Raw genomic sequence first — 20,048 nt, forward strand, 5'->3', positions numbered from 1 at the left:
AAAAAATCTATTCATCATCTATTTTCTTATCATCCTATGATATAACATTAGATGATAGGTTCACAAGTGAAATATAATAAATAATTTCTAATCATCTAATACCATATTATAGGATGATGAGTAGCATTACTCAAAGTTGATACACTTAACACAATATCAAGTCAAATTTTAATGAAGAGTATAAAGTGCCAATTTTTAATAGTTTGTAAAAGAAATATGCAAAATGTATTTATCTCAATAAATAAATAAAAAGAATGTATATAGATTACTCACCCTCTAAAAACAGGGACAATTTAGCTGACAGCAGTTTTTTCTGGCTTGGCAATCTTTTTCGTATACCACTGGAAAAAGCACAGAAGGTGAACACTTTCTTTTAAGCAAAAAAAATTTAGAGAGAGAAGATTGCAATTTTCTTGTAGAGTACATTGCCTAAATAGAAAATTTAGAGAGGACGCTACAAATTACATAGTAGTTTGAGGGGATTTGTTTGTGAGCCCCCGGGTTAATTTTGGTTTGTAACTTTGTGCACAAATTGATCAATAAAAGCTCAAACCGGTATTTTAATCAATTTCAAAGAAAAAGTTGAGATTTAAGAAACTCTACCCGATAACCAAAAAATTGCAGAGAAACTGCAAGTCCCTCCCATGCTTGAGCTTTTGGCCATACATTTCAAAAAGAACCAAAGCGCAAGAACAGGGAAAAGTAGAGTGGTCTTCCCTTACATAAATCCTTCAAGTTTTGGAAGTAGGGAATGGTTCTTTTCAATTTCAATCCAACTAGATGCAGGCATTTTCTTCACATCCCTAGCTTCCATTAATTCTCTCAGCATCCCTACCCCATCCCAATTGCTCAAGCCAGCAAACAAGTTGGATAATACTACATAGGTTGACGGATCTTTTCCGTCCAGATGTAATACATGCTCGGCTGCACGCTTCCCGATTTCCATATCACCATATACATGACAAGCACCGAGCAAAGTTTTCCAAACTAGCACACCTGGTTGAAATGGCATTCTTAAAATGAATTCCTCGGCTTCTTTGATACGTCCAGCTCGACCTAGAAGATTTACCATGCATGCATAGTGATCTTCTACAGGAAGGATTCCATAATCACGGGTCATGGAGGCGAATAACTCCCACCCTTCATCGATAAAACCTCCTTGGCCACATGCATAAAGCACACAAATGAAGGTTATGTAGTTTGGCTGAATATCCTTCAGCCTCATCTCATCATAAATCTTGAGAGCTTTCCTAGCTAGGCCGTTTATTGCACATGCCATGATCATTGTCGTCCATGAGACAATAGAATGATCATTCATGGATTGGAAAACTGTCCATGCGTTGTCCACACACCCACATTTTGCATACATATCTAGTAAAGCATTATCTACACAGACATCAATGTCAGTTCCGAGCTTGATTCTCAAGCCGTGAACTTTCTTCCCTTCCTCCAATGAAGCCAAATTAGCACAGGCATTCAAGGCAGTCGCAAGGGTAAACTTGTTCGGTTTTACACCCATCTTCTTCATCTCTGCAACAATCTCAAGTGCTTTGCTTGGTTCTCCACACTGTAGGCATCCTGCAGCCATCTGAGTCCACGAGCACACATCTCTCACTGGCATCTCATCAAAAGCTTTAAACCCTTCAACCAACTTCTGATTTTTCATATACATATCTGCCAAAGAGTTCCCCACACAAATCTCGACACCATAACCATATCTGACAAGCTGAGCATGAACCTGCAATCCTAATTTAAAGTCAGAAAGGGCAGCCAGCCCGGTGAGAACACTGGAAAATGAGAAGCTATCAGGCTTCACACCTTCACAAATCATTCGATAGCAAAATTTGGGCACGTCCGCAAAAGAGAACTGCAAAAACCCAGCCATCATGGCATTCCAAGACACAATATCCTTAGTTCGACAATTCTCAAAGACTTCCAGAGCCCCTGCCAATTCACCATGCCTAATCAAAGCTGTCAGGAAGGCATTCAGCAAGAAAATGTTTGACTCAAATCCCAAGCGAACAACGAATGAATAAAGTTGATATGCCTGCGTCAAATTCTGCACTAACGAGCATGCGTGGAGTGTGCTGACGAGGGTGAATTCGTTGGGCTTCGTTGTTCCATCACGGTGCATACGGCAAAACAGAGAAAGAGCTTCATTAGGACAACCATGTTGAACGAGACCCGCAATGACAGCTGACCACGACACGACATTCTTTTCGGGCATTTCCTCAAACAGTAGGAGACCATTGACCAGATCACCGCATTTAACATACATATTGAGTAAGTGATTACGGAGGAAAAGAGAAAAGGGAAGAGAACCTTTGACGAACTTAGCATGAATTCCTCTTCCGTTATATGAGTCAGATTTTTCTGCATATCTACGCAACAGAGTAGAATAAATTTCTTCCTCGGCTGAGTTTTCAAAACTGTCCGATGCAAAAAACCTTCGACAACATCGAACGAAAGAAGGCAACCTTGTGGCTATAAAGAGAGGAGTTGGACGGGGCATCTATGTCTAGACTTCATGCTCCCGCACGCTGGCATAGCCTGTTATTATGTATTGTAAAACTTGGAATCAATGGGAATATAAATTGTTCACTAACTATGCCCATTCTGCATGAATAGTTGATGAATATCTGAATACTCGAAAGAACCTTTCACCTACCATTGCAAAGGCTGGCGGTAACGTAGAACGTGAACGAGTTTGGGAGCGCTGCCCATATCTTTATCTGTATCACAGTCTGCTACATTATAATAACGAGGACAAAGCTCATATACCATTCCAAACTGATAAAAACAGTAATATCGATCTGCGTATAGGAAGGAGGTCAATAAAATTCCAGGTTGCTAGGGAAGTTCAAGCCCTTTGTAATGATCCAAAATGTTTGGTTAGACCCAACAACAATCATATAACAACCATTTTTCTGAGCTCCCGATAGGCTACGAAATCACGATGCAAAACACAAAACAGCACAAAATAAAATCAGTTCACAACACCTCCGCCGGAGAAAATTCACAGAAAGAACCAAATAGATTCACCAGAAAATCTTTCCAACCAGATTTGTTTGATTTTCTAAAAAAGTTGAGAGATTTTTTCATGTAAAACCGGAAGATAGAGATGATAGGGTGAGGAGAAGTATAAAGTTCGGCCGAGAAACCAAAAGACAAACCGGGCGAGGCGGAGAGCAATGAGCATTGAGCGACAGAGCATGAAAGACAGGAATCAATGGGGTTTATAATGGGCCGAGCCGATCATTAACTTTCAGCCCACTATGAAAAAACAACCATAAATGTTCATCATTTTATTAAAAACTTTGAATTATATCAATTTTAATAATTTAAGGTGAGATATTTTTATAAATTCTATAGTTTTTTTTAATAACTTTAGAGTTTTAAAAATTCATCATACCTCAATTTTGTATCTATATCGTGCTTCTTTATTAATGATTAAACCTAATTAATCCTAAAAAATTAAGTCCTCCATTCAAATAATGAGAAGAACTCTAATTTAGTAAAAAAAAATATTCGTTTGGATAGTGAGATGAGATGGTTTTATATGAGCTAAATAAAATATTGTTAAAATATTATTTTTTTTAATATTATTATTGTTTTGGGATTTGAAAAAGTTGAATTATTTATTATGAAAATTTAAAAAAGTTGTAATAATGAGATGAGATGAGTTGAGAGTATTTATATATCCAAACAAGGCCTAAATTTTCTTATATTATATAGCTATTTTATAACTCATTTTAAAAATAATTAATGTAATAATATTTAGTATCGTTCCATCGAAAATACTAAAACATTTTGGAATTGAGTTTTAAATATTACATAACCAACCATGTTGAGTTTAATGAGTGAGTTTAAATATTATATCATATAAATCGTATAGACATTGAAATATCCGAGAATATCAAAGTTTTCCTCTTTACCTTATTACTCATAATCTAAAAAATAAATAACACAAAAAGACTTGATGAAGAAAAGGAAATTCAAGAAAAAAAAGAAAAGAAAAAGAAAATACAGCTATGTGTGAGATCTCATGATTGTCTACATGGTGTTTCAGCAATAGTCTCCAACGCAGGCTTCCATGATCTCTGCTTTGAGTACCTCTGCAGGACTGGTTCTTGCTGAAGATCATGATCAGTGTCTTGATCACCATTTAATGTCTTGGCTTCAGAAGGAAACATGCAAAACTCCCCAAGCACAGGGAAGATCTTGCCCAAGTTGTTGAAGCTTCCACGCTTTAAAGCCTTGGAAGATCTGTAAGAGAGAGAGCTCATTTCCTCGAGTGTAAGGACCGAGTAGAGGAGCTCCATGGGAAGGAGGAAGTAGAACTGGCGCCGCAGCTCAAGCTCTTCATCTGCTAGAAGGCCTTGAATCCTGTGGCCAACTTTGAGGGTGCTGGATTCGCAGACAAATTGTCCAGGATTCTCTAGCATGAGCTCTGCTGCTTTTACTGGCTTTGTGTAGACTTCAAATCTTCCATCGCTGAATAAGACCTTCACTGCTCCACTTGATGAGATTATGGAAGGAGCACAAGATGTCACATTCCCCATGGATGTGCTTGAGAGAGAGAGAGAGAGAGAGAAGTTTCAAGGAAATGGGTCTTGAAATCCTACTGCAGAGTGAGTCAATGTTGGGCAGATGGGGCGTTGAGGTTGCTATATAGTGTGTATTCTTGTTGAATATGAATGAATTTATGCATACAAGATGGTAGTGGTTGTGAGGGAGAGAGAGAGAGAGATGGGGATTTGCTAGTTTATTTTAAGGAGATCAGATTACAAGTACAGGCAGGCGGGCAGGTGCATGGATTTTCATGCAGAAAGTGTAGGCCAGGTAATTAAAGAGAGTGCGTGTAACTGAGGGACCTAAGCAGCACATTACTTCCGTGCATCTTCTATGAATCACAATCTTCCAAGTTTTTATCTAGATTCGAAAGAAAAATTTTAGACATAAGTTTTACACTCTTACACACCACTTAAAAATATAAGTTTACTCTTTTACCCTCATATTTCATGAAATTAGTGAGAGAGAGAGGGAGTAGAAGTTGGCCCAACAACGAATAATACTATAAGATTCAATATCAGGCGTCTATCTTTTTCGAGAAATGTTTTAATTATAAAAAGATTTATAAAAGTAAATTTATAAACTGACGTAACTTGATATGCATAATACGTAACATATCATATGAAGTCATATCTATTTGTGAGTTTATTTTTATAACTGTAGCACTTGAAAAAGTTAGAGAACAGGAAATCAGGCCAACTGTAATGTATGATATGAATGTTCTCATCAAACTGCATTAATTGCATGAAATGCCAGGGCACATAGCAGTCACCCTAGTCCTGTGATTCCAATTTGTCTTGTTTTTATACTAATTTTCCATTATTTTTAAAGAAGATTGTTGAATTTGTTTATAAAAGGAGCACATGGTGAGGCATGGAGTATAGTTTGGAAAATGTTGCAGAGCTCTCACTTAAGGACACCACCTAACTAATGATTGAATATGGTAAGGAGCAACTTCTTTGATTTTATTCCGTCGAGATGCTCACCTAACATAATAGATTATCCCAAAAAATGCAAATATTTTAAAAGGGAAAATATTCTAATAACAAAGAGATTATATAAAAATAATCACATAAATTGATGTGATTTGATATGATTCATTATATTATAAAATTATTTTTATTATAAAGTACATTTAATAGATCAGATGAAACTACGTCAGTTTATGAAATTATTTTTACGTACTTCTTTTATAGATGTAACAGTAATCTTTAAAAGATACGAAAGGAATATTATGTAACAAGGAAGTGAAGTGTTTTACATTGTAAAATCTTTGATAGGTCTGCAGTCATTGTCTAATGCTATGTTTTCCAGCTTACAAATATTCCATACATGCATTAGATTCTTTTGTATTTTTTTTTTCTTTTTTTGTGAAGAATTTTGGAAATTCAACTTCATCATAAATGATAAAATAGACAACCTCCAGCTATTTGCCTCTTACTCTCTACTGGGCAATCAGGTACTAACTAGCTTGGCTTTTATGTCGAATCACGTAAATTTCTATGCTCCTTTTATTTATTTCTATTTGATTATTTATTATTATTTTATAGATGAACGTAAAAAGTATCATATCGAAGCCTGAATCACCAATGTGAGTCGAGAATTACTCTTTCTCAATTTTCGGTCTATTGTGCAATTTTTTGACATTAACAGGCTATATTTGCTGATCTTGACACTATCAAGTTTCGAACTGCTTTTAGTTCGGTTGAAACCTATTCATATTTTCATCAAAAACACATATATGCTATTATTTTTATTTGAGAAGTATTATAGACATAAAAAGATTACACAAAAATAATTTTAAAATGAGCTTCTTCTTGTACTGAGCTCAAAGTTTTAAAATGACGTAATAATTATTTGATAATTCAGATTATATGAGAAGGTATTGATCTCACCCACTCGCAAAATATCATACCATCAAATTGATTTTTCTTTTCAATATGATTTGGTATTTATCCATGAGAAGTCAAGAACAAAGTACTAATTAATTAGGGAGGAATATTGAGTGGTAGTACAATATATCCACCAAAAGTGGGAAAACATTCATGGTTGAGTTATTATATTTTTAAGTCGGTGTGTAAATCACATAATTCACAACACTTAAATGGTAAATTTTGATTTATAAAAAAATATCTTATAAATTAAATTATGTCACATAAATAATGTGTAGTGTAAAAATTTTAAAATAACGGTACTCTTTAAATTTTATGCTTTTTTTTCGCCAAATTCATTGAAACAATACTTTTTGAACTCTAGGTTTTAAGTAAAAACTTGGGGGCTCTTGGGGTGTAAAGCCGTAAGGCCAGGGTTGCATTAAAGGATGCGTTCAAATAACAAAATAATAGTGATAATGACAAGTGCGTTTAATTATATTGTGAGTGCTTAATTAACTCCAAGTCTTACAGATTTGAAATACTTTTGCGATGAGTGGTTGTAAGAGACTGGGAAATATTAAATTTGCTTGTGAATGAAGAATCTAACTTGGATGTTAATGTTGAAAAATTGCACAATAGGCCGGAAGGGGAGAAATAGTCATTCTCGACCCGCTATAAAAATTTGGGCCTCGATCGGTATGGTTTGGAGCCTCCCAATGGTGGTCCAATATAGTTGTACGGTATTCGTGCGAACATCTATGACAGTGAATGAAAAATATATAAATGAAAAATATATAAATGAAAAATAAAAGAGGTTGAGACACACAGATTTACGTAGTTTAACATAATACCTACGTATATGGGTGTTTGGGGAGAGGAAATCCACTATAACATGAGTATTTTGCAGTCTCTCATAGTCTTTTCTTTCTCATTATACAATAGAAGTCGGAGATCTATTTGCTCGAGAAAATATTATCGTTGGAGCTCTCGTCGTGAGGTTGAAGAAGCTGAATAAGAAGAATCCCTTTTCTTGCCTGGTCTAACCCCTTTTTATCCCTTGCCTTGGGCGTGATAAGGAACGACAACATTTTCTCTTATGTATCTGACCACTTCTCTTTTCTCCACTTTGTTATTTTCCTTTTCGCGGCCACCTTCATTCCTTCTAATATTTTCTTTTTCCTGGTCCTCTCTTTTCTATTCCTTCTTTCTCTTCATTTGTCTTCTAGTGTGAGCTTTTTGATAGGTTGGGTCTGGGATATTTTATCCCCCTTCATTGGACAATTAAATTGTTAAGATGTGATTTAATATGGCATTACAACACAATTTTGTTTGAACTCTAACTCTATATTTTATTCCGTGTAATTAAATAGAGTAATGTTATATACAGTCGTAGAGTGCGCAAGCGTCATGCAGTTGTTTTGAAAAAAAGCGTGACCCACAATTAAAAAATTAATTTTTTTTTTTATGTAGGTCTCATATTTATTTACTTTTTTTCAAAATGATTGTGCAATGCTTGCATACTTACGACTGTAACTATCATTTCTCAATTAAATATTTTACATGTTGGACACATTTATTGAAGAAGAGTTTGGCTCATATGAATGATAAAATATTAAGAAATGATTTCAGTAATTAAAACTACATATTTAATTAAATATTTCACATGTTAAATGTACTCATTGAATGAAATCTGGCTCACATATAAAGAGTATTAAAAAAGTATTAAGCTGTTAGAATAAATGATGATTTAAGATGGAATGTTTAGAACAAATAAATGCTCAGCTTGTTTTGTTTTCTTGTTCTTCTCTTTTTGTCACACAAACAGCCTTGGGATTGAATTTTGAATAACGGCTAAACATGAGTAGTTATGATGTTGGCAACGAGCTTTATTCGTAGTTGATATCTTTACTACAAACACTTGAGGCTTGTAACAAGCTTGATATTGTTGGATAAATGGACCGTGAAGACCCATGGACCCAAAGATCAAACTATAAAAATAGCCTTAAAAGATCTCCTCACCCAAGGTCCATTACAGTCGTAGAGTGTGTAAGCATTGTAAAGTTATTTTGAAAAAAAAATATAGTCTTCTATTAAAAGATTATTATTTTTTCATGTAGGTCTCGAATTTATTTATTTTTTTCAAAATGAATGCACGACATTTGCGCATTCACGAGTGCAATTATCATTTCTCAAAAAGAAATTTGAGTAGTGATAAATATATAGCCTTTTTTTAATTCCATTTAAAATGGAATGGTTATATAAAGTTTGAAATTCAAATAAGATTTTTTTAAATATATATATTTTTTTATGTTGTATGAACTGATATTGTCAGATTGGTTGGTTGTAAAATAGTTGTATATATATCTTATTTATTAGCTAAAATTCTGATAATCCATTCTTATCCTGTTCTTTGAAATAGAAAAGTATAAGAAAACGACATTTCGTGCATCTTTTCATAGAGTTCCGATAACTTGGATGAAAGAAAATAGCTTGGAAAACGCTATATAAGGGTGGAAGGAGACGCTTTTACTAGTAGGCAGAGTAATTTTGGTGAAGCTTGTAGCACAAAGGGATTCCAATAAAATCCATGGGTCGTGTTGAATAATTGTCATCCTTACTCATGAAGTCTTTGTGAAGAATTGAAAATTAGGATAATTGGGTGTTGATAAGTCAATTAAAATACATTAGTACAATATTTTTTTTTAAGAAAAATAATATTTACAGTCGTGAGTGTGTAAGTACTGTATAATCATTTTGAAAAAATGAATAAATATGAGTCTTATATGAAAAAATAATAATTTTTTAATAATAGATTCCACTTTTTTTCAAAGCGACTGCACGGTACTTATACATTACACGACTGCATATAACATTACTCTTTCTCGACTTCCCGAGAATATGAACTATTCTTATTAGCAACAGTCCACCCCCTATATAAGGGGCTAAGACCAGCTAAATTACGATTCCATACCCCTATTGTCAAGAAATACATCTATATTTCTAACTTAAATAACGGAAGTGTACCAAACACATCGAGCCACCCTTTTTCCTTGTTGCAGGTTTTTGGTCGAAGTTAGTTGGTGGTGAAACATGTCTTCAACAAGGTTTTCCTCTTTTTTGTGACTAAATTAATTGATTAATTTATTTCATAACCCTTGAGATATATATATTTTTGAAAAAATTTATTTAGAACATCTTTATTGATTTGGTCAAAGTTAAAAGATGGCTAAGATTTAAATAATCTGTATAAAAAAACCTTACATTGAATTGGACATCTCTAAAATAATTTGAATTTCAGTTACAGTACTTCACCAAATATAGCTAACTACAATTACTTCTTCAAACATTAAAATATTAGTTTCTCACTCCAAGCAAACAAATTAAATTAATTAGAATATAATTAACATTTAACATTTAGAATATAATTATTATTAACATTTAATAATACTTTTTTAATATTAATTTAATTAGAATATAATTATTATTAACATTTAATAATACTTTTTTTAATATTAATTTAATTAGATTAATTATTATTAATTTAATATTTTTTAATATTAATTTAATTAGAATATAATTATTATTAACATTTAATTAGTAAAATTAAAAAACGTGATGAAAATAAAATTAGTTAATTATTAAAATAATAATATTTTATTATTATATAGAGAATAAATAGATAACTCAATGTGAGAATTGAATTTAAATAGAATAGATAAATATAAATTCATGTGATATTAACTAAAATTTAAAGAATCATTTAACCAATCCAATAAGAATGCCCTTATAAGGCTCAGTTCTTACAAATCCAATACATCGTTTATGTGGAAACATTCTATATCAGCTATATTAAGAAATAATTAGTATTTTGAATTTTTTAAGATTTCAATGATCCAGCTATAAATGATGTTATCATAGGTAACAAACCTCTATATCTTTTGCTTGTAACGAGAAATTAGCGAAGATGAATAAACTATAAAGATAAAAAAGAAAGAGAACAATCCGCTGTAGCACAATTGCAATTCTAATCATAGAGAATCCGGGTTCAAATCCCGGCAGCGGAAAATCTGTTTTTTTCTTCCTTTTTTTTTTGGCCTCTTGTTTGAAAAGTACACTACACAACCACCTTGAGCTCCAGCTCTGGCACATTTTCTTTGGGAAATGCTCATCTTCACACTTCAGAGACAGCGAACGAATGAAAACATAGCCATACTTAAAAATGTTTTACAAATATTTTGTATTATAAAAATATTTTATAAAATAAACTTATAATTTGACATGATTTTATATAATATGTTAAATCTATTTTATAATAAAAATAATTTTACAATCTAACGTATCAAATCAAGTAATATCAATTTATAGATTTATTTTTATAAAATATTTTTGTTGGCTTTTCTGCCATAGTGAGCTCCGCCACGGGAAGAGAGAAAAATATCATAGAAGAATCGGTATCGAACCGAACTATTTTTTAGGTAACCTTGCCCTGTGCTGCTTTACTGTGATTATTTCCAACGCTCCTCTTTTTTTTTAGTAGATTAATTATATATACAATCATGTATCATGTAAGTGTCGTGTATTTTTTTAAAAAAATATAAAGTTTATTATTAAAAAATTAATTTTTTTATGTAAATTTTATATTTATTTATTTTTTTAAAAAAAGTGAGCAGTGCTTACGCACTCTATGATTATAAATATAATTTCTCATATATATATTGATTAATTAATTTCGTAACACTTAGAGATGTTTGGATAGTGAATTGAGATGAGATGAGTTGAGATAAAAGTTGAAAGTTGATATAAAATATTGTTAGTATATTATTTTTTAATATTATTATTGTTTTAAAATTTAAAAAAAATTAAATTGTTTATTGTATTTTGTGAGAGAATTTGAAAAAATTATAATGATTATATATAGTGAGATGAGATAAGATGAAATATTTTTTGTATCCAAACTTGGTCTTAAGATTACTGCTAAGGGAGAGCGAGAGACGCAGAAGGGGAGCCGAAAATATTGGAGCTCTGCTCGGCAGGTTCAAGAATAGTGCCTTTTTTTCAGATGAGATAATTGATTTAAAAAAATCTATTTATCATTTTAATTTCTATTATTTCATAATATGATATTAAATAATAAGTTTATAAGTGAAATGTAATAAATAATTTTTAATTATCTAATTCAATGTTATAAGATAATAAAAAAATAATAAAAATTAAAATGATGAATAGTATTAGTCAATTGATTTTACGAAGAACGGGGCCGGGAGAGGAATGAGGGTGCCTTGGCTTGGTTTCGAGGAGGCTGCTAGGTTTCTGCCACATCATTCGGTACGGCATTCGGTGGAAAAATTCAGTGGCCGCAGCTATACTCATATTCAAAGATGTGGTTGGATGCTAAAACAATCATTTTATTTGGATAGCTGTTCGAGCTTTATTATTTACCTTTAAAACTATACATTATAAATAGTTTATTAGTAAAATTATAAATTTGATATTATAAAAAAATATTTATAAATTGATATAACCTGTATATCATATTATAATTAATTTTAATATAAATAAATCTAACACATCAAATTAAATTACGTAAGTTTATAAATTTATTTTTATGAGATTATATTAATCTAGGCACATCTGTGCACATAATAGGGAAATTAAAAGTTTGTTCACACTGTTCACTTTGCCTAGGTATCGGCTCTCGGATCACTGAAGATGTTGGCTCATCTTCAAACACACAAACTTTTCAAAAACTATCTCAACTCATCTTAACTTACAAATCTTACTATTATTCACAAATTATCTCAACCCATCTTATCTCATCTCTCAATTCAAACAGTGCTTACCAATGAAGTAGTAACAGGCATAAAAATGTTTCAAAGTCTTTAAGGGAAAATTTGTTTTGAAATGCGTCTGCTTAATTTTTAATTCACTTATTAATGATGCCCCATTTATTCGGTCCCGTTTGGATTGAGAAGTGATATTAACTCATCATTACAATTTTTTCAAATCTCTACATAAAATATAATAAATAATTCACATTTTTCAACTCTTAAAATAATAATAATATTAAAAATAATATTCTAATAATATTTTATTCAACTTTCAACTTTCATCTCAACTCATCACATCTCATCTCACTATCCAAACGAAATCAATTATTATTATATCATTACTCGTCTCAAAAGATAAATCAATTATTATTATATCATCACTTATCTCAAAAATTTAAACAGATAAGAAATAGCAATTTTAATAATTTAAATTATAACTATATACTACTATACTTCACGTTCTAGGTCATACAACACTCTGTCCACTTGTTAGGAACATTCGAATTGAGACGTAAAGTTGATTTGAAATTTGAATTCAGGTTATTGCTTGAATTCTAAGCTATACCTTGTTAAATCATCGCTTAGAGCATTAGTATTGGATTCATTATTTTCATCTTTAAAATTTGATAAAAAGTACATATTTTTCATAAACCCAAAACCTTTCTATCCATAACCTCACATTAGATTAGCCATTGAATTCATCAAAATAATAATATAATATTATTTTGTTAATAATAATATTTTAAATTTATTTTTTTTCATATTTTACAATTACACTAACTATATATTAATTAATAATTTAATTTGATATTTAAATTATTATTTCCTAACTTAAATATATTGTGGCTCAAAATTGGGAAACAATCATTTAAATAAATAAAATAATGGTTATAGAGTGTGAATAGTGAGTCTTTAAATTTGAAGATGAAGATGAATGTATTGTAGCTAAAAGCTTGACATTTGAGTATATGGTGAATTCAATGCCAAGATTTTAAAGCCAAAATCATCAAATTTTAAAGATTGGACTCATTTGATGAGTCCAATACTAGTACTCTTATGCCATATATTAAACTAAGCTATATATGTTTTTTTTAAAGTAGAGAGAAATCTAATTTGGGGTTGGATTATCTGTTTCAAAGTTGAATTTAATTATACCTATTTATTTATATAAGTTATGAGTAATATCATCAAACGGTCCAGAATTAATGAATCAAAATTAAACAAATTCAAGCTTGAACTGGGGCAGTTAAAGATATTCAAACACAAAACATGCATGCTGACTTATTTATAGGCCTAATTAAGGGAAACGTATTCGTTTCATTTTTTTTTTTAAAGAGCTGTTGTCCGGATTTTATTGAGCATAAAGTGGATTTTACAACATTTATTGAGCATTTAATATTGTTCGATAAATTTACTCATGTAGTCATAAATATTATGGAATTATTTTATGTGTCTATCTTTGTTCCGCTTTAGGTCTTAAAAATTTATGTTACATAGGAAAATGAGTATTGAAACTGGAGATGTTTGGAAACAATTTACATCTTATTTCATTTCATTTTCAAACATCATTCAAATACAAACAATTTCAAACTAGTTATTACAATATTTTCAAACTAATAATTATAATTTTTTCAAACTTTCAAACAAAAAATAAAAAATAATTCAACTTTTTCAAATTTTAAAATAAAAATCATATTAAAAAATAATATTTTAATTTTATAATATTTTTTATTCAACTTTCTCTCTCATTTTTCAAAAGAAAATACTTTAACTATAAAGAGATTACACAAAAATAAAAACACAAATTGACATGGCTTGATGTGCTATGTCAAATTGTAAAGTTACTTTTATTGTAAAGTATATCTAACGGATCCCACGAAGTTACGTCAATTTGTGAGTTTATTTTGTATAATTTTTTTGTGAATGTAGCAGTTCTCTTTTTCAAAATCTAAAAAATACTTAACTCAAATTATCTCACTACTATTTACAAACTGAGATTTACTACTCATCATCTCATACACTACGCACCACACACCATACAACACACTTTTTTTTTATTTTTTATTTTAGTTTTATTCTTCTTAAATTTATTGAATTCTTTTACTCATCAGTCACATACCACACATTTGATAAGATAAAAAAAATATAAAATAAAGTGTAATATATGATGTGTGTGTAAAAATACATGAAAATACATGCTAGAAATCAAAATCTAAGATAGCAATGCTGAAAACGAAAATGGTGAAAAAAATACCTGCGGAAGCCATGTTTGCAGAATGCATATAGGTAGATCTTCTCCTCCTTGCTCCTCACAAATTATCAGCTATCAATGGGGCAAGCCAATGGACATATGGAGAGGAGGAGGGACCTAGCCTCTTATAAAAGAAAACTAATGGAGTCCACCCATTAAAGACTCAAATTAATATGGGTCTATAAAAATTCCATAATCAAGACCCTTGATTTTCCAGGCCTACATACGTAATTATACCACAATATAAATAGGATATAATCCTATATTACTAAGGTGTAACAAACCCCAAATGATCACTCAACTTAGTGGGTTAAAACAAAATATCATTGTGAGCTATATATATGTCTAACCCGTTTTATAAAATGTGCAATCAAATGAAGCCCATATTTAAAATATTCTAACATTCTCCCACTTGGGCAAATATTGATTGCTATAAAATAAAACATGTTTGAAAAATGACTCTCGGGTTAGACTACATAGGTGGCCACACAAATACATAACTCAAATGATAGCACCTTAGAAAACATGATCCGGTCCAACAAGAATATCAACATCGAACATGGAAATCGTTACACCACTTAAACGATGTAAGACTACTCCACAGCTACAAATGCTAATATCCTTATCGACATGGATCCCCATCCTCCGACCAATGTGGTAGTATGTAGTATGAACTTAGCACCAAAGTGATCAAAAACTGTGCTAATTCATATCAGTCCTCATAATGCTTCAAAATGAAGCCATATGTCTCTAAAAGAGACTCATCTTATGTCTTTTGCCTATATATCTCGAGATCATAATGATATTATAATAAAAGACATAAGCCAAATGCATGCTCAAAAAATAGTATATGAATAGGGGAGATTTATTTTTATTGGAAAAGGGCTGCACCCTAAAACAAATGGGTTGCCTACGTACCCTGTAAATGGATCAAGCCAAAACGTAGTTCCTTTTACATAAGTAACTCCCACTAACCAAAAACATCAAAAGTTTCCACAATACCCATATTAGTAACATGTGTTTTAAAAACTTTAGGAGCGAGTCCCTTAGTCAAAGGATCTGCAATCATCGCCTCTGTATTAATTTGCTCTATCTTTGTCTGCCCTTCTTTAACTCTATCTCTGACCACCAAATACTTGATGTCAATGTGCTTGGATCCACTAGAACTTTTATTATTCTTTGAAAAGAATACTGCTGCACTATTATCACAATAAATAGTAATTGGCCTCGAGATGGAATCAACAACTTTCAGTTCAGAAATAAAGTTCCTTAACCAAACAGCTTGGATAGTAGCTCCATAACACGCCACAAATTCAGCTTGCATAGTAGAAGATGCCACCAGAGTTTGCTTAACACTCTTCCAAGAAATAGCACCCCCAGCAAGCATAAAAACATAACCTGAGGTCGATTTTAAATCATCTTGACATCCAGCAAAATCAGAATCAGAGTAGCCTACCACCTCAAGGTGATTTGAACGCTGGAATGTGAGCATGTAACCTTCAGTTTTCTTCAAGTATCTCATAACTTTCTTAGCTGCTTTCCAATGCTCTTGCCCTGGATTCGACTGAAACCTACTAAGAACACTAACTGCATAGGCAATATCTGGTCTAGTGCAAACTTGAGCATACATCAAACTCCCCACAGCACTAGCATATGGTATGTTCTTTACAGATTCCCTTTCAAGTTCATTTCTGGGACATTGAGTTTTGTTAAACTTATCTCATTTTATGATGGGTACATCACCTGGTGCACAATTATGCATTTCAAATCTTTGCAGTACACGTCGTATATAAGCTTTCTGAGAAAGTCCCAACAAACCACGAGCTCTATCACGACATATTTCAATGCCAAGCACAAAAGAAGCTTCTCCCAGATCTTTCATCTCAAAATTAGCAGATAACATTTTCTTTGTTTCATGAAGTAATCCCAAGTCACTGCTGGCAAGCAAAATGTCATCTACGTACAGAATAAGAAAAATAAAGTTTCTCCCACTGGTCTTGCGATATATACACTGGTCCACTGCATTTTCAACAAAACCAAGTGAAGTTACAACCTCATCAAACTTTAAATACCACTGTCGAGATGCTTGCTTCAGGCCATATAAGGATTTATTTAACTTACAAACCAAGTTCTCTTTTCCCTTCTCAACAAAACCTTCAGGTTGTCTCATATAAACATCTTCATAAAGATCTCCATTCAAAAATGCTGTCTTTACATCCATCTGATGAAGCTCCAAATCATAGTGTGCCACAAGTGCCAGGATAATTCTAAAAGAATCTTTAGACGAAACTGGTGAAAATGTTTCATTATAGTCAATGCCTTCCCGCTGAGTGAACCCTTTTGCAACTAATCTTGCCTTCTTTCGTTCAACATTCCCTTTTGAGTCTAATTTACTTTTAAAAATCCATTTGTTGTCAATGGCTTTAGCATCTGGAGGAAGTTCAACAAGTTCCCAAACTCTATTCTTTTCCATAGAATTCATTTCATCTTCCATAGCACTAAACCACTTATCTGACTCAAGACATGTCAAGGCTTGCTCAAAAGTAACAGGATCAACTACATGTCCAATATTAAAATCACTTTCTAACAAATAGACAATGTAATCATTAGGCAATGCAGACCTTCTTTCTCTTTGAGATCTTCTGACTTGTGGCTCAGAAAATGACTCTACTATTGTTGGAATTTCTTCTTGTTGTTCAGGTTCTTCACTAACAATCTCAATTGGCAGAGAAACAGCTCTTTCCTGTACAACGGGAACTGGAACAACAACTGGATTAGGATCAGCAAATAACTCCTTCAATACAGAACTCCCACTGACACCAACATCATTTTCCAAAAATTTTGCAGTAATGGACTCAACAATTCTGGTGCCACGATTAGGACAATAGAACTTATATCCTTTTGATCTATCTGGGTACCCAATAAAATAACCAGGAGCAGATTTTGGGTCTAGTTTCTTTTCAAGCGGATTATAAATCCTAATCTCAGCTGGACACCCCCAAACTCTGAAATGAGCCAAACTAGGCTTACGGCCTGTCCACAATTCAAAAGGAGTTTTTGAAACAGCTTTACTAGGAACCCTGTTTAAAATATACATAGCAGTTTTCAAAGCTTCACCCCATAGATATTCTGGCAAATTTGTTCTGCTCATCATACTCCTAACCATGTCCTTTAGAGTTCGATTTCGTCTTTCAGAGACACCATTCTGCTCAGGTGTTCCTGGCATGGTGTATTGAGGCACTATTCCACACCCTTGTAAAAATTTTGCAAAATCGCCCATATTTTGACCAGACTCATCATATTTCCCATAATACTCGCCGCCTCGGTCAGATCTTACAACTTTAATACTTTTCCCACATTGATTTTCTACTTCCATTTTGAATATCTTAAATTTCTCAAGAGCTAGAGATTTATCATTAATCAGGTAAACATATCCATAGCGTGAGAAATCATCAATAAAAGTTATGAAGTACTTATTCCCACATATGGTAGAAGATAAAGGTCCACTAATGTCGGTATGTATTAAGTCCAAAATACCGTCACTCCTAGTAGAGCCCTTTCTTGTGGATTTAATCAACTTTCCTCTTATACAGTCCACACATGTGTTAAAATCTGAAAAATCAAGAGAGGGAAGTATCTCAACTTTTACCAATCTCTCCATTCTTTCTTTTGAAATATGTCCTAATCTCTTATGCCACAACATAGAAGATGATTCACGGATTAAAGACCTTTTCTTCGCTACATTGGTAACACAAGAAACTTCACCAAAAGAAGCCAAAGACATTCTATATAAACCATCACACAAAAGACCATTTCCAACCAAACGAGAATCATAGAACAATTCAACTTTTCCATTGCCAAACTTCAAAGAAAAACCAGATTCATCAAGTTTTGATATAGAAATCAAATTCCGTCTCATTGACGGTACAAAAAATGTGTTCTCCAAAACAAGAGAAAAACCAGACTCCAAAGATAACTTTACTACTCCTATAAACTCGAACTTCACTTGAACTCCATTCCCTACACATAAGCTCAATTCATTCTCACTTGGCTTCCGTTTGCTTACGAACCCCTGCAAGGAATTCGCAATATGAATACTAGCACCTGAGTCTATCCACCAAGAATTTAAAGGCACATCTACTAAAGAAGACTCAAAACAGACTAAGGCCAAGGAGGTACCTGCCGAGTTCTTCTTCTTCTTCTCCAACCAAGTTTTAAATTTAAAACAATCCTTTTGCCAATGACCCTTCTTCTTACAAAACTTATATTGATCATTTTTCTTCATACTTTCTTTAGGACCACCAGAAGTCTGACCTTCAAACCTTTTACTGTGCTGATTTCGATGTGACTTATTTCCCTTATGGAACTTGGACTTATGATTATGAAAGGACCCCTTGTTTTGTTGTGGTTGAAAAGCTAATTGCACAGTTTCAACAGTCTCACGACGCATCCTACACTCCTCTTGGGCACATACTACTATCAAATCATTTAAATCCCATTTATCTCGCTGAGCATTGTAAGCTACCTTTAGCTGATTAAATTGGCTAGGAAGACTATTAAGAACATGATAAACAAGAAAAGGCTCAGCAATGGGAATTTTGAGGGCTTCTAGCTTAGAGGATATATGTATCATTTTCATAATGTACTCCCTAACTCCACTAGAACCATCATATTTCATACTCATCAGTCTATCCATCAGGTCTCCAGTTTCAGCTTTATCGGATTCAACAAACCTTTGTCCTATGGCATCCAAAAATTTCTTAGCACTATCATTGTCAGGAATAGCTCCCATAATGGAATCTGATATAGAACGTTTGATGATCTTTAAACAAAGTCTGTTTGCTCTATCCCACTTTTGATATTCAGCCACATATTCAGCAGTGCTCTTATCAGTAGGTTTCGAAAGTTCGTCTTCCAGGGCAAAATCCAATCCCAAAAGACCAAGAGCAATTTCTACGTCTCGTTTCCATCTCACATAATTATTCCCAGTCAAAGTTTCAATAGCAGATAATTGACTTGAAATAGAGGAGGCACTCAAAACTGTGGAAACATGAAATAGTACATTTCATTTAATTATCATCCAAATAGATAGCATGCAGTCAATAGATGATATCAAATCTTTCTAATTAATATGAGCTATTAATTAGACAATCCATAATTAAGCTCGGAACCATATGAGCTTCATTACGGTAAGAGCCTTGGTGCATCATTGTAAAGTCACCTTTGGGCTGACTAAACAACATGCTATAAGGTACTCTTAAAACATATCACAAAACTAATTAATAAAATCACATCAGTTTCAAAATACCATCACCTTTAGGCAGAAGGAAATTTCTAGACTAATGTAATCTCATTAACTAATTTACACCATTTTCTAAAATGTCACACACAATAACACCTTTGGGCAAGATATTATGTGCAATAAATTAGGAAAAACAAAGATATCCTTTTTTTTTTTTTTTTTAAATATCAATGAGTGTGCCACTTTGGCGGCTACCACCCACGAATATTTCAAAAATTTTA

At 32.5% G+C, this 20,048-nt stretch overlaps 3 protein-coding genes across 3 annotated transcripts; all 3 read right to left on the minus strand.

Moving 5' to 3' along the window:
• Window positions 1–408: 408 nt before the first annotated feature.
• On the minus strand, window positions 409–3,212 carry LOC121243449 (putative pentatricopeptide repeat-containing protein At3g15130). Its single transcript, XM_041141564.1, has 2 exons — window positions 2,669–3,212; window positions 409–2,550 (listed from the first exon to the last, which is right to left on the minus strand). Exon 2 carries the CDS (start codon window positions 2,510–2,512, stop codon window positions 719–721), a length of 1,794 nt encoding a protein of 597 aa, XP_040997498.1. The 5' UTR covers window positions 2,513–2,550; window positions 2,669–3,212; the 3' UTR covers window positions 409–718.
• A 675-nt stretch (window positions 3,213–3,887) lies between these two features.
• On the minus strand, window positions 3,888–4,744 carry LOC121243246. Its single transcript, XM_041141341.1, has one exon. The coding sequence runs from the start codon at window positions 4,560–4,562 to the stop codon at window positions 4,044–4,046; it is 519 nt and encodes a 172-aa protein (XP_040997275.1). The 5' UTR covers window positions 4,563–4,744; the 3' UTR covers window positions 3,888–4,043.
• A 12,238-nt stretch (window positions 4,745–16,982) lies between these two features.
• On the minus strand, window positions 16,983–18,508 carry LOC121241918. The gene is made up of 3 exons (XM_041139776.1): window positions 18,402–18,508; window positions 17,147–17,456; window positions 16,983–17,036 (listed from the first exon to the last, which is right to left on the minus strand). Exons 1-3 carry the CDS (start codon window positions 18,442–18,444, stop codon window positions 17,033–17,035), a joined length of 357 nt encoding a protein of 118 aa, XP_040995710.1. The 5' UTR covers window positions 18,445–18,508; the 3' UTR covers window positions 16,983–17,032.
• Between the last annotated feature and the right edge of the window lie 1,540 nt (window positions 18,509–20,048).

The sequence above is a fragment of the Juglans microcarpa x Juglans regia genome, chromosome 8D, assembly GCF_004785595.1.
Source record: "Juglans microcarpa x Juglans regia isolate MS1-56 chromosome 8D, Jm3101_v1.0, whole genome shotgun sequence".
Lineage (NCBI taxonomy): Eukaryota > Viridiplantae > Streptophyta > Magnoliopsida > Fagales > Juglandaceae > Juglans > Juglans microcarpa x Juglans regia.